At 51.0% G+C, this 15,103-nt stretch overlaps 1 protein-coding gene across 1 annotated transcript in view; it reads right to left on the bottom strand.

The window, feature by feature from the left end:
* Positions 1–615: 615 nt before the first annotated feature.
* Positions 616–15,103, bottom strand: part of EEA1 (early endosome antigen 1) — a 46,204-nt gene continuing 31,716 nt past the window's right edge. Inside the window, exons 18-29 of the mRNA XM_054386508.1 lie at positions 14,705–14,844; positions 13,803–14,133; positions 12,427–12,528; positions 10,958–11,152; positions 9,485–9,667; positions 6,772–6,957; positions 5,851–5,982; positions 4,303–4,488; positions 3,790–4,028; positions 2,568–2,688; positions 1,642–1,740; positions 616–751 (exon numbers count right to left, since the gene is read on the bottom strand). Of these exons, the coding sequence (XP_054242483.1) occupies positions 629–751; positions 1,642–1,740; positions 2,568–2,688; positions 3,790–4,028; positions 4,303–4,488; positions 5,851–5,982; positions 6,772–6,957; positions 9,485–9,667; positions 10,958–11,152; positions 12,427–12,528; positions 13,803–14,133; positions 14,705–14,844 (2,037 nt within the window). The 3' untranslated portion in view covers positions 616–628. The remainder of the gene's footprint in view (positions 752–1,641; positions 1,741–2,567; positions 2,689–3,789; positions 4,029–4,302; positions 4,489–5,850; positions 5,983–6,771; positions 6,958–9,484; positions 9,668–10,957; positions 11,153–12,426; positions 12,529–13,802; positions 14,134–14,704; positions 14,845–15,103) is intronic.

Below are 15,103 nucleotides of genomic sequence, written 5' to 3'. Positions count from 1 at the left end.
CAAGGAAAGATGCTCCAGCACCCAAGTGCAGGAGGACTTGGACAAGGGCTGGGTGCTGACACTACAAGTTGGAAAGGTGACTTGGAGTCAAGTCCAGCTGCTACTTTGAACATGAGGGAGAAAAAAGTTAAAGAAACCAAAATCACAGAGGGTGACCAAGAGCATCAGGGGTGCACCAAATGCAGCAGTGCTGCTTTGACAGCAAGATCTGACACCTCCAACCCTCCCAGGTTTGAGCACCTTCCTTTTTTCCCCTGAAGGAAAGCAGAAGCAGCTGCACTAGCACATAAAGGCTGTTTCTCTTCAACAACAAAAATAAAAGATAAAAAAATACATTGTTCCTCCTCTCTTTCAGCTTTATTTACAAAGAACTGGGGATCTCTACTCTAGACAGAAAAGCTCTCACCCAGGGTCAGTGGTGCTAAGCTGGGGAGGAGCTGAGGCCAGGGTCTCACCAAAGCAAACCCAGCAGGTGGACTTGGTATCAATCTTCACCTGAACACAGCCTCCCTGTTGCCAAGGGCTACAGTCAGTGTCCAAAGGGAGCAGCAGGCTGAGTGCTGAGCCAAGTGCACCAGCAGGAAGGAGAGGCTGCAGTGGGACATTTCCTACTGCTCACAGCAGCCTCTCACCCTTGCAAGTCATTGAAGCAAGTGTTGCAGACCCGGACAGGCTTCTTGGAGGAAGGGGTTAAGGCATTCTTTGCTGAGCACTCTGCACAGAAGATGTTCCCACACTGCCTGCAGTGGTGCTGGGAAAGAGAAGGAACAAAGATGCCAAACATCAGGCACAGGGCAGCACAGGATCCACCCAGTCACAGAATGGGTGGGAAGGGACCAACCCCCTGCCACGGGCAGGGACAACTCCCACCAGCCCAGGCTGCTCAGGGCCTCATCCAGCCTGGCACTGAACACCTCCAGGGAGGAGGCATCCACAGCCTCCCTGGGCAACCTGTGCCAGTGTCTGCCCCCCTCACTGCAAAGTATTTCCTCTTCATCTCCAGTCTGAATCTGCCCTCTTCCAGCTTCAATCCCTTGTCCCTCATCCTGTCACCCCCAGCCCTTGTCACAAGACCCTCCCCAGCTCTCCTGGAGCCCCTTCAGGTACTGGAAGGCTACTCTGAGATCTCCCTGGAGCCTTCTCTTCTGCAGGCTGAGCAGCCCTAACTAAGCTGCTAACATCTTAGCTGCCCCCAGCTGCTTTTACAGAGGTCTGCCCTAAACCCCATCCAGCTGTTCCTGCTGTTCCCTGGCCCCTCTTTAGCATAACAAGGTTGTCACCAAGCCCCACACCACTTCCACATACATCTCACTTGGGCTCTGCAAATGCAGCTCAGATTGATTATAAGCAATTTCACTGCAAATACCCTTAAAGCAGGGTCCCTTTTCTTGCTCCCTGTGGGGGCTGAACTATCCTCACACTGTCCACAAACTGCTGCTCTCAAAAAGGCAGAAGAACCAGGGAGAAAGCAAGCTCCACAAACTGTATTTGGAGTGCTTAAGGCCCTGCAAGCAAGAACTGTGTTCTGAGATGTCCTGAGGATCACAGCTCCCTTTTAAGGCCATTTCCTGAAGCTTGGAACCCATCTGAGAGCAAGAAAAAGAACCCCCCAGCCCCAGGCAGAGCGTGCAGCACACCTACCCTTCTCACTGTCACTGAGAAGCCTTTCCCACAGGCCATGCAGTTCTGCACCTCATTGTCTTCTGCCCATTTCCTGTTGAGAGCCTGGGTGTGCTTGATCTGTATGGAGTAGATTACAAAAAGCAAGTTTGGCTTTGAAATGTCTCTCTCATTCCTACTAATTCCCTCTCTTTTCACTGAACAAGACATGCCCCAATTCTGCCATCACACTGAATACCACAGTGCCAGGTTGGAGAGGACCCCAAGGACCACCTGCTCCAACCTGAGAGCTTTGATTTCACAGAATCACAGAATGGGCCAGGCCAGAAGGGACCTCCAAAGCTCATCCAGGCTGACCTCCCTGCAGCCAGCAGGGACATCCCCAACTGCAGTAGGTTGCCCAGAGCCCTGCTAAGCCTCATCTTGAATAGCTCCAGGGATGGGACCTCAATCACCTCCCTGGGCAACCTCTTCCAGTGTTCCACCACCCTCAGTGCAAAGAACTTGCTCCTAACATCCAATCTCAATCTGCTCTGCTCTAGTTTGAAGCCATTGTCCCTGGTCCTGTCCCTGCAGGCCTTTGCAAACAGTCTCTCTGCAGCCTTCTTGTAGCCCCCTTTAGGTCCTGGCAGGCTGCTCTTAGGTCCCCCTGGAGCCTTCTCTTCTCCAGGCTGAACACCCCCAGCCCCCTCAGCCTGTGCTCACAGCAGAGGTGCTCCATCCCCCTGAGCATTTTCCTGGCCTCCTCTGGACCTGCTCCATCAAGTGTCAAAGCTATGAGCAGCTTTAGCCCTACCCCAGCCAGCAGTGTGGCTCTACAGACCCCAAGCACAGCATCTTCCTCACTCTGGAAGGGTAAACCACCACCAATCTGATGTGAATTTGAAGCTCTCCTAAGCTGCCACCCAGAGAACCAAGAGTTTGGATGACTCCAAGTCAAATGGTACCTGCAGAGATTGGTTTTCCCTGCCCAGCTCCTGCATGGCAGCAGTGGTGTTGTCCAGTTTTTTCTTCATTTCTACAAGTTTGGCTTGAAGCTTTTCAATTTCTCCCTCACTCTTTATACACCTGAGAGGAAAAAAAACCAACAAACAACAAACCAGAATTAGTCAGCTCAAAGCATGTGAGGCAATGGGCAGTGCCTCCTGTGGGCAGGTTGTCACAGCTGGGAAGTCCTTCTCACCAAATCCAGCCAAAACCAGCCTTGCTGGGAAAAATTCTTGGTTGCCTTGACTGGGAAATGTTCTGCTGTAACAATCAGTTGAAGATCATCTGCACTGCTCCCAACTATCTGCAGCTTATTAATGCCTGGAGTGGCTGTCCCCTCCCTGGAGGTGTTCAAGGCCAGGCTGGATGAGGCCTTCAGCAGCCTGCACTGGTTGGAGGTGTCCCTGCCCATGGCAGGGGGGTTGGAACTGGATGAGCTTTAAGGTTCTTTCCAACCCAACCCAATGAATCTATGAGATGAGAAGCCACAAACTACACACCTCAAAGTTCAGAGGAGCCCAGTGGAGTTGGAAGGCTCTTATGGATGGGCTTAAATCTCTGAGCACAAGCAGGGAGCTGTGGCTGTGGTGCTCAGTCAGCTCCTGCTGAGCCTGCCTTACTTCCTGCAAAGCAGCCCCAGAGAGCAGTCTGTTCCCAGTGCCCCTGTGCTGTGCTCTGGAAGGGAGCCTGCACCCTGGAGCCTGCATCCACAGCACCAGGAACAAACACAGACTGAGCTCAGGCCTCACAGAGAATCCTGATTCAGCTGCAGCCAGTGTGAGGCTACCCACTGCCCAAACTGTGCTCCCAAAGCACAGACTCACAGAGTTGTGTGGATTGGGACAGGGAGGTGGTGGAGTCTCCATGCCCCATCCTCAGGAAAGGTGTGGCCCTGGCACCTGGTTGATGGTTTAATGGCCATGGTGGCCTTGGGTTGCTGGTTGGACTCAACCTTGGAGGTCTTTCCCAACCCACACAACTGACCACTCTTGCAGCCAAGACATTTTTCCTCATCTCCAACCTAACCCTCCCCTGGCACAATTCAGGCCACTTCCTCTCCTTCTATCACCTGAGAGTGGGGAGCAGAGCCCAACCCCACCTCCTTTCAGGGAGTTGTGGAGAGCAATGAGGTCTCCCTTCTCCAGACTCTGCCACCCCAGTTCCTGATGCCCACAGCTTTACCTCTCCAGCAGTGCCCTTCTCTCATCCTGGTTGTTCTGCACTGTGGCCTCCAGGACAGCAATGTCCCCACGCAGATCATCTGTCTGCTTCTCCAGCTCACTCACTCTCCTCTGGCTGCTCTGCCACTCTTTCTTCATGGTAGCCAGGTTCTCATTCAGGGCTGTGACCTGCATGCTGAGCTTGGCCTCCTTCTCCTCATGTTTCCTGCTTCCTTCTTCTTTCTCTTGTTTCTCTGCATGCTAAGGAAACAAAAGGGCAATGAAAATCAACCTCCCAAGCTTCCTTTCCCTATGCCCTGCAGTTAATTGAGGCAAAGAACCTCCTTGTTCTAGAACCACTGCCTGTAATCACCAATCTCTGCCAGACCAAGCTGTTGTCCCACTGGATTTTCCCCACAGTGCCTCAAAGATTTCTGTCCTTGTCACTTAAACATTCAGGTAATGTGAAACTGAAGTCAGCCCTCTGCTTCCTCTCTGTCCCTGGCACAATCCAGAGGATAAAGCTAGCACTGACCAGTTTAGCTTCAGTTTCAGCACACTCTTTCTTCAGCTCCTCTTCCCTCTTTTTCAGCTGATCCTTGGCAGCTTGGTAGTTTTTCCTCTCCTGTTCCAGAGCTGAATTCACATTATCAACTTTGCCCTGCAGCTCTAATTTCTGTTGGATCAAGAGCTGCTTTGCATCCTTGAGATTTGTCACCTCCTGTTGGGAAACAGAGCTCCAAGTGAAAGCAGCAACATTGTGTAAATTATATCAGTTCAAAATGTCTCTAATTCTCCCCAGGGAGAGCACAGGAAATGCTGCAGTCTAATCCCTGGGAGGAAGGATGACTTTACAGCCTCACAGATTGCATTGGACTGGAAGGGATCCTCAAAGGTCATCCTGTCCAACCCCCTGCAGGGACACCTCCAGGTTGCTCAGGGCCACATCAAGTCTGATCTTGAATGACTCCAGGCATGGAGCCTCCACCTAGTCTGAGCAACCTCTCCCATCCTCATGGTGCAGAACTTCCTCCTGATGTCCAGCCTAACTCTGCCCTGGTCCAGTTTCAAACCATTGAGCCTCATCCTATCCCCACAGCCCCTTCTGAACAGTCCCTCCCCAGCCTGCCTGTAGCTCCCCTTCAGATACTGAAAGGCAGCTCTAAGGTCTCCCTGGAGCCTTCTCTTCTCCAGGCTGCAGAGCCCCAACTCTCTCAGCCTGTCCCCACAGGAGAGGTTCTCCAGCCCTCTGAGCATCTTGGTGGCCTCCTCTAGACCCCCTCCAGCAGGCCCATGTCTCTCTTAACTTTACAGCACAAAGTATCAGCCCTTTCCCTAAGCCAAGATTTGTACCTCACAGCTGCATTGTGACCATTCCATTTTAAAAATGACATTGGGTGGCTGTTTGCTACTGAAGCAGAGGAAGCTTCTTTGGCTTCATTTCTACAGCTCTGTGGAAAGACACACAGAGGATGCTAGGGGCTGGAAGGGACCTCCAGAGCTCATCCAGTCCATGTGTCCATTGTCATCCTCCACAGCCTGTTCTACAACTGACCTCACTTTGCTCTCTGCTTGCAACAGTGAAGCCAAAAGCACTGCAGTGACAATGTGAGAACTAAACCAGAGTCACTATGGTTGGAAAAGCCCTTCCAGATGAAGCCCAACCATTAACACTGAGGGAAGGAAGTTTTATTGCTGTTAGATGTTTAAATAATGAGCCCAAGTTTTATAAGCAAGCAGGGAGAGGCCCAAACCTGACCAGAAAACTGAACACATTTGTGCTGCTGCCCTAACCCAACAAATTCTGCAGCAGAACAGATGGGAACCATTTGCCTTGAGATGGCACAGCCAAGCATGCAGCTGCCAACAGGCTGAGAGGGTCTTGTGGAAGGTGTCCCTGCCCATGGCAGGGGGTTGGAACCAGATGACCTTCAAGGTCCCTTCCAACCCAACCCATTCCATGGATCTCTGATGTTTACAGCAAACATCTTTGCAAAGCCATTCCAGGTAACACTCCTGAGCAGGCACAGACTTCTTGTCAGCCAAGCAACCACATGAAGCCTCAAGCTTTGTCTTGCTCTACCTTCTCAAATTCTTGCTTGCAGGCTCTGAGCTCTTCACCCAGCTTGGCATTTTCTTTTTCAAGTCTACTCCTCATTTCCTGGAGCTCCGTTGTTTTACATTTTTCATTAGCCAGGTCTTTTTCTTTCAAAATCTGGAAGAGGAAGAAAAAGTGACAGAAAAATTACTTCTTCCAAGCTCAATCAATCAATAAACACATAAATAAGTAAATACATAAATAAACAGAAACCATCCAGGGCCCAAAGCCTACTTGGAGGCTTTGTAATTAAACAAGTGTCCCAGATCTCTATCCACAAAGTGCAATCAGCAGCATGTTTGCAGCTTTAGATTTCAGTTTAGATGCAGTTTTTCCACCTGTATAAACACTCAGAACAAATTAATTTTGAACCCAATTCAGTCTGCTCAAAAGGGCTTCCCACCAGAGCCTCACTGCAACTGCCTTTGCCACACACTGCAACAGTGCTGTGCCCTTTACAGAGTCATAGAATGGTTATGGCTGGAAAGGACCTTCAAAGGCCATCCAGTCCAACTCCTCTGCAGTCAGCAAGGACATCCTCAACCAGATCAGGTTGCTTAGAGTCCCTGGGATGTTTACAGGCATAGGACATCTACCAGCTCTCTGGGATAGGGTCTCACCACCCTCACTAGAAAAGAAATCTCTTTCTCCTATCTAGACTGAATGTTCCCTCTTCTAGTTTCAAACCATCAGCCCTTGTCCTGTCAGGACAGGCCCCAATAAAAAGATCGTCCCCAACTTTCTGATTGTGCCCTTTAAGCCCTGGAAGGCTGCAGTAAGCTCTCCCTGCAGCCCTCTCTTCTCCAGGCTGAATTTCTTTGTGTGGAAGTGCCCCAAAAAGTAAGGAAGGTGCCTGTGTGGGGGGAATGTGACTGCCAGAGGGCTTCAAAAGGTGGAGGCACTTACCCTGTCATTCTGAAGGTCCTGCAACATCTTGGTCTTCTCACCCAGCTGCTGCTCCTTCTTAGATGCATCCTGCTCCAGTGTGGACTTTGCTTTCTTCAGTTCCTGAATCTGTTGATTGCTGCTAGCAATGCGATTTCTGCTGGACACCAACTCCTCCTGAGCCAGGGCAAGCTTGTCTTCTGTGCACTTAAGCAGAAAGAGAGTTCTGAGAATTGGCTGTCAGGAGAAGAGCTACAGGTACCAAGCAGTCACATCTCCCACGTGGGACAATCATTATCCAGCATGAAACATTCAGCTTCATGGAATCATGGAATTGTTTGGGTTGGAAAAGCCCTCTGAGATCATCCAGTCCAGCCAGCAACCCAGAACCTCCATGGCCATCAAACCATGGCCCCAGGTGCCATGGCCATAGGGTTCTGGAACAGCTCCAGGGCTGGGGTGTAATGAGGTGTAGGTGATCCTGCTCTGGCAGGGGGGTTGGCCTGGATGATCTTTTGAGGTCCCTTCCAGCCCCTGACATTCTGTGGTTCTGTGATGGGGACTCCACCACCTCCCTGGGCAGCCTGTGCCAATCCCTGACCACTCTTGCAGCAAAGAAATTTTTCCTCTTCTCCAACCTAACCCTCCCCTGGCACAATTTCAGGCCAGTTCCTCTCCTCCTATCACCTGAGACCAGGGAGCAGAGCCCAACCCCCAGCTCACTGCAGCCTCCTCTCAGGGAGCTGTACAGAGCAATGAGGTCTCCCCTCAGCCTCCTCCTCTCCAGACTGAACACCTCCAGTTCCATCCCCTAGCTGCTCCTCACAATCAATATTTGCCATTGATATCTATTTCAGATACATATTATTTTTTAATCAAAACCTGTAGCATTTACAAGCCCTCAAACTCTCTCCAGTTTCTTTTTCCAGCCACAGAGACAAAATCACAGCAACACAGCATGCCAGGTGGGAAGGGACCCCAAGGATCATCTGCTCCAACCCTTCTTGCTGACAGTGGAATTGAGAGGAGCTGGCCCAGCAGCCTGCCAAGCTGAGTCTTCAAACTGTCCAGGGTAGGGGAATCCACCACTGCCCCTGGGAGATGATTCCAGTGCCTGACTGCTCCATGGTGAGCACAAGTTACTGCTACTAGTGGTGCACTTTGAAACCAAAGGAACTTGTGCAGCAAATGGCATCCATAAAATGTAAACTACATTTCTGCTCCTGATTTTGTTACAACTCTTCTCACTGTTCCTGTATAAGGCTTGCAGCTTCCATGTTTGCACCTGGCTACGGCTACACAGCTAAGGATCTTCTGCTGTTGAACCAGAACCTGGGATTCAGCCGTGCTGATGGAGCTCTCTGTGGAGCTCTCTTGTGCAGTGCTGTATCTGCAGCTGCCGAAGCCCCCTGGAGCCCTGCCTCACTTCTCACTCTCACCGCAGCCTCCCGCCCGGGAGGCAGCCGTCCCAGCAGTGTCATTGCACGGCACGGCCAGCAGAGGGCGCTCCGTGCGCAGCTCACAGTACCACTGCGCTGGGCTCGCTGCAACCTCCTCTCAGGTAGGTCTAGAGGGCGAGAAGGTTCCCCTCAGCCTCCTCTTCCTCACACACCTGCATTGCAGGCAGGGCCCTAAGCCTACTGTTCCTATTAGTTTGGCATCTCTGAACCTCTACAATCAGCCAGGAAGAAGTGGAAGGGGCAAGGCCATGGGCAATGGCTGACAACTGAAGCTCTCCTTAAATCGCACAGAATCAGAGAGTGGTAAGGGGTTGGATGGGACCCTGGAGATCATCCAGTCCAACCCCCCTGCCAGAGCAGGGTCACCCAGGATAGGTCACGCAGGAACATGACCAGGAGGGTTTTGAATGTCTCCAGAGATGGAGACTCCACCACCTCTCTGGGCAGCCTGCTCCAGGGCTCCCTCACCCTTAAATTATAGAAGTTCTTCTTCATGTTTAGAAGGAACATCTGCTGCTCATGTTTGTGCCTGTCACCCCTGGTCCTCTCAGATAATCCATAAGCCAGTGGCTACTCAGATGCTGCCAGACTTTGCCCTAATTAGCTGTGCTGTTTAAATGAGCTGAAAGCACCAACTAGGAACAAGAAAAAAGGAACATGAAAAATTAACTCCTCAAAGACTGGAAAAATCCATCAGCTTTCACTCTGCTGCTGCACAAATGCAAGGGCATGCCAGGCAGACTGGCAAACAGCCTGCAGCTTTAAATCAGAATCACAATATGGGAGGGATTGGAAGGGACCTCCAGAGATCATCCAGTCCAACCCCCCTGCCAGGGCAGGAGCACCCAGGGCAGCTCACACAGGAACACAGCTAGGTGGGTTTGGAAAGTCTGCAGAGAAGGAAACTCCACAACCTCTCTGGGCAGCCTGCTGCATGCCTCCAGCACCCTCACAGCAAAGAAGTTTCCCCTGGGTGCCAGTTTGTGTCCATTGGCCCTTGCCCTATCACAGGGCACCAGTGAAAAGAGCCTGGCCCCTTCTTGACACCCACCCTGCAGGTATTTGTAACCATTGCTCAGCTTCCCTCTCAGCCTTCTCTTCCCCAGGTCTCTCAGCCTTAGCTTCAAGATGTCCTTTGTCCCAAGGCAGAGCTCTAACAGCACTAAATTCTATATGGATCAGAGTTTTTTTCACTCCTGTGTGGCTCTGGCACTTCAAAATGGTTCTACACAAGTCACCAAGTGACACAGGACATTAAAATGATATGTGAGTACCTTCAGGTCTTGCCTAGTTGCCAGCAGCTCAGACTCCTTCCCATAAAGGTCCAGCTGCAGCTTCTCCATGTTTTCCTTCTGTTTTTCATGGGTCTTCTGCAGGTCTGCCAGCTTCACCTTCTCTGTCTTGAGCTCCTGAGCTGACAAAATCAACTGCTGCTGCAGTTTATTCTCCAGCTCTGCCTGAAACATAAGCAGGGGAAGCCTCAGCTGAAGTCAGAGACAGTAAAGGAAGCTTCATCATTTCCATAAACTGCATTTTTACTGCCAGCCAAGATTTTGGGGGGGTTCTCCCCCACTTGAGGACACTGCTGTTCAGTGACCTGCTGTTTGTCGTTTCAGGTTCATGTTCTGTGTCACACTTCACAACCAAATCTGATTCCTTGTCAAAAGATGAAGGGAAGCATTCGAAATCTAAATCAGGTCTCCAAGGCCTAAAGTTTCCACAGACTGACTAGAGGACAGCCATGAACAGTGCATGGCACACAACACAACATTCCCCAAGGTTTTAGGACATCTGAACTCTTTCCATTCTGGTTTCTGAATGTCTGTTTTCTTCATGCTGCCACTCAGCTAAATTCTTTTGGTGTAATAAGAGAGGACTTGGTTTAAACTGACCATGGATATTTCAAACACTGCAGAGTCTGCCCAAGCTGCTCTCCAAATCCTGCTGCTTTGCAGGAAAATGGCAGCTCCTGCAGCTGAACAAACCCCTTCACTCCAGCTACTTCAGCACTTCATTCAAACTCACAGAGTCACAGAGTGGGAGGGCTGGAAGGGACCCCTGGAGATCATCCAATCCAACTCCCCTGCCAGAGCAGAGTCACCCAGCACAGGGCACACAGGAACACATCCAGGTGGGTTTGGAAAGTCTCCAGAGAAGGAGACTCCACAACCTCTCTGGGCAGCCTGCTCCAGGCCTCCAGCACCCTCACACCAAAGAAATTTCTCCTCATGTTGAGGTGGAACCTCCTGGGTTCCAGTTTGTGTCCATTGCCCCTATGACTGTGCACTACTAAGGGCCTGGCACCTTCATCCTGACACCCCTCAGATATTTACAGACATTGCTCAGATCCTCTCAGCCTTCTCTCCTCCAGAGCACACAGCCCCAGAGCTCTCAGCCTGTCTTCACAGGAGAGACTTGCAGTAGTTAAGTCTCCTTGACTACTCCACTCCACCTAGCCAAGGGTAGCTGTGCAATCTTACCCCTGCTAAAACCCTCAGCAGGGCTTCCAAGTCTGGTACTGAGACAGCTGAGACAGCTGGGAATGGCTTTTGTAGGACTCATTGCTACAGAATTCCTCTTCCACCACTGTTTCTTTTTATTTTATTTTATTACTGTTGTTGTTCCTACCTCCAACAGCATCTGAACATTTTATTTCCACACCTGACCTTACCCATTCCCAAGCAGAGCTGCAGCATTTACCAGAGGAATTCACAGCCCTTTGCTCAAAGGAGCAGGTGAGGCCTTACCTTCTCCAAAAGGGCAGTTTTCAGTTCAGCTTGCAGGCTCTCACTGTGTTTTTTCTTTTGCTCAAAAGACTCCTTGAGCTCTCTCAGCTTTCCCTGGAGGTGCTGCTCACTCTTTTCTTTCTCCTTCAGCAGACCCTGGATCTCCAGTACTTGTGCCCGTGCTGAGTCCAGCTCTAGGGACAGCTGCTTAGAAATCTGCATTCAAAAAGCCATCAAATAACTACCACAGCACTTTGACTGCAGTCACTTGGCACTTGCTGTAGTGTGTGAGACTGCCCTAGTGAACTGTGTGGCTGACAACTCAGGTAGTTCAGAGAGCAAACAGATAATGGCACAGGTTAAAAACTGGTCAGAGCTGATGGTTCAGCTCCAGGAAATGAGACTTGGAGGAGCTGGGGAGAATCCTCTGACAGCAGGAACCTGAAAGGTTGGCCCTACTCTGCCTTTCTCTGCTGCAGAGCAGATACCAAGCTATACCTCTCTTGTCATGCCCCTCTCTGGTCACCTGCAGATGATCTGGAGGAAACAAACCATGTTCTGTTGGACTGGTGCCCAGCCATGCTACTGCTGTGTTCTAGGTGGTGGAACCCTGGCAAGCAGACTAAAGAGCTCCCATAACACATTCCAGTCACCTCTTACTCCCAATTGCCTGCCCTCTGAGTACCAGTACGGGGTTTTCAGCACTCAGAATCCAGAGCAGGCAACTCTTCTCAAGCCAACAGTTGTCTGCTCTTTCCTCCTGCCAATTGCAGCAGAGACCAAACTCATCCTCCTGCACTTGCCCCAGAGCACCAGAGTGCTTCTGCTGACCAAGAGAGGAGCCAGGGGAGCAGCAGCAGTAGTCACAGAGCAATTACCATCACATCCACTTTTCAGGCAGCAAGAGTCCATCACAGTCCATCAAACTGTGTCCATTGATCATATCTTTTCCTTTAGGGACAGGTAAAGAACTCCATGAAAGCAGATTTGGCCTTCAGGCTGCCAGCTGGACTACATGACTTTGCATGATCTTTGAAAAAGAAGTCACAGGCAAGTGATGTACACAAAAGAAACTAAATCCTCCCAGGACAGCTGCAAATGTCCTGCCAGCCACACACAGAGCATGCTGAGTAGGCCTGAGACTAACCCAAACTAAGCCTACAGGCTAACAGCTTTCATTGGCTGAAAATAGGAACAAACAGAAAAAACAAAGGAGGCCATGGTGATACCAAGTAACTGCTTCACAACCTGAAGGGCTAAAACCTCTCACTAAGGTTTGTGGAGCACACAGAGGGAGGAGTAAAACCTGCATGTTAAAGCTCAGCATTAACCACCCAGGAAATTTTTAGTATCATCTTATTTCAGTGCCCCAGAGAGGTTACACTTGGAGATCTGCAGCCTCCTTATCTCTCATGAGGCTGCAAATGAACCTTTGCAGCATTTATCGTTCTTGCTCTCTAGATTCCTTTGAAGCCCAGCAGACAGCTTACCCCTTCTTTTTTCTCCAGGGAGTTCTTCAGTTCATTCCTCTCTTTAGCTACAGATTCTGTTTGGACCTGGAGTTGGTGTTTAACTTCTTGGTAAGACTTTTCCTAAGGAACAGAAGAGAAGGAAATATTCCTGTGAGCTCCTGAGACTGTGTACCAGGTATTTCACTTGCAGGATCTGCAAAGCCCTGATAGGTTTTGAAGCTTTCCTTTTCAGTGGAAAAGCTTTCCCCCTCAGCTGCAGAGCAGCCCTGAAGAAAGAGCCTTGGGGGTGTTGGGTGCTGAACAGTCCCCAGGAGCCAGCAGTGCCCTCCTGCAGCTGTGTGCTGGGCTGCAGCCAGAGCAGTGTGGGCAGAGGGCAGGAGAGGGGATTCTGCCCCTGGGATCTGCTCTGCTCAGACCTCACCTCCAATCCTGCCTCCAGCTCTGGTGTCCCCAGCAGGAGAAGGACTCAGAGCTGCTGGAGAGAGTCCAGAGGAGGCCACAAAGATGATCCAAGGGCTGGAGCAGCTCTGCTGTGAGCACAGGCTGAGGGAGCTGGGGGTGTGCAGCCTGGAGAGGAGAAGGCTCCAGGGGGACCTCAGAGCTGCCTGCCAGGACCTGAAGGGATCCTGCAGGAAGGCTGCAGAGGAACTTTTGCTGAGGGTGTCTAGAGCCAGGCCAAGGGGGAATGGTTTGAAGCTGAGGCAGGGCAGGGTTAGAGTGGAGCTGAGGAAGAAGTTCTGCAGTGTGAGGGTGGTGAGACTCTGGCACAGGCTGCCCAGGGAGGCTGTGGCTGCCTCCTGCCTGGGGGTGTTGAAGGCCAGGCTGGATGAGGCCCTGAGCAGCTGAGTCTAGCTGAGAGGTGTCCCTGGGCATGGTGGGAGGTTGGAGGAGATGAGCTCTGAGGTCCCTTCCAGCCTGAGCCGTTCTGTCATTCTCTGACTCTATGAACTCACACAGTGCCCATTCAAAGCACAATAGGGAAGATGAGAAAGGTGCACTGTAGGGCTGGAGTTCATTTTCTTTACCACTCCAGGTTGCTCTGGGGGTCAAGCACTCATTATCCTGCCACTTTTGAGACCTTCCTGAAACTCTGCTATTTAAGTAGTCTGATGAGACTTCAAGCTAAGCATTCCCAGATCATAGAGTGGCTCAGGTTGGAAGGGACCTCAGAGCTCATCTACTGCAACCCCCTGATATGGGCAGGGACACCTCTCAACTAGACTCAGCTGCTCAAGACCTCATCCAGCCTGGCCCTGAACACTCCCAGGGAAGGGCCATGTGGCAGGGAGAAGGGACCCTGGTAGTGATGTGACAGATGTGCTGCACTGCAAAGCACAGCCAGGTTATCAGCCTGTAAGGACACCAAGCCAGGCCCCAGGGAACAGCCTACTGACCAGCTCTGCTACAGATGCTTTGCCTTTTTGGATTTCCTTTTCTAATTCCTCCTTTCTCTTTTTGAAGGATTCAGAACTTTTGGAGAGCTTCTCTTTGGTAGCTGTAAGATCCTTCAACAGAGTCTCCTTCTCTGATTTCACCTGCTGCAGCTCTGATGTTGCTGCTTGCATTTTAGACTCTAACTCCTTCAGTTGTTTACTTGTCTCTTGATTTGATTTTTCCAGGTTTTGTTTGAGGCTGGCCTTCTCCTCCTCCTGCTTGGAAATTTGCTGTTTCACTTGTTCAAGGGCCTCAGATTTCTTCTGCAAATCCATTTTAGCATTGGACACCCTGCAAATAAAAAAGAAAAAAAAAAAAGGAAAAATTAGATTAGTTTTCTAATTCTCCTTCCCAGCTGCTTTTGTATCTCCAACTTAACCCTCTCCTGGCACAATTTCAGGCCAGTTTCTTTCCTTCTATCACCTAAGACTAGGGAGAAGAGCCCAACCCTCACTCATTGCTCTCTACAGCTCTCAGGGAGCTGTAGAGAGCAATGAGGTCTCCTCTTCAGCCTCCTCTTCTCCAGGCTAAACACCCTCAGCTCCCTCAGCTGCTCCTTCCCAGCCCTATTGTCCAGACCCTTCCCCAGCTTTGTTGCCCTTCTCTGGTCCTGCTCTAGCACCTCAATGTCCTTCTTGCAGGGAGGAGCCCAAAAGTGAACCAGGATTTGAAGTGCAGCCTCATCAGTGCCCAGTACAGGGGCAGGAATGATCCCTGCCCTGCTCCTGCTGGCCACACCACTGCTGAGGCAGGCCAGGCTGCTGGTGGCCTTTCTGGGCAGCTGGGCACACTGCTGGCTCCTGTTGAGCCTTTGCCAGTCCTGCCTGCCTCTGGGAAGTGCTGTAGCCTAGGTGACACCTACGCTTCTCTTGCTGCTTGCAGCTCTTGACTCAGCTCTGCTGCCCGGAGCTCCGTCCCTGCCGCCTGCTGCCGCTGCTGCTGCAGCTCCTGCAGGGTTTGGTCTCTGCTTGCTTTGGCATCAAGGATGTCAGCTTCAAGTTTCTGAAACAGAAAAATACAATGTTAGAACCATCAGAGCACAACCAGCAAATGGAAACCAGCCACCAGCCCAGGGTGCTCAAGGTCTCATCCAGCCTGGCCTTGAACACCTCCAGGGAGGGGACATCCACAACCTCCCTGGGCAACCTGTGCCAGAGTCTCTAAAGTGATGCTTTTCATTTTATTGTGTGTGCAGAAAGAAATCTGAATGGGTTTACACCTTTGAAAGGATCTTGCCTTTCCATGCCAAACACCACCAAAG

The sequence above is a fragment of the Indicator indicator genome, chromosome 14, assembly GCF_027791375.1.
Source record: "Indicator indicator isolate 239-I01 chromosome 14, UM_Iind_1.1, whole genome shotgun sequence".
NCBI classification, from domain to species: Eukaryota; Metazoa; Chordata; class Aves; order Piciformes; family Indicatoridae; genus Indicator; species Indicator indicator.
This window is presented reverse-complemented; position numbering and strand designations above follow the sequence as displayed.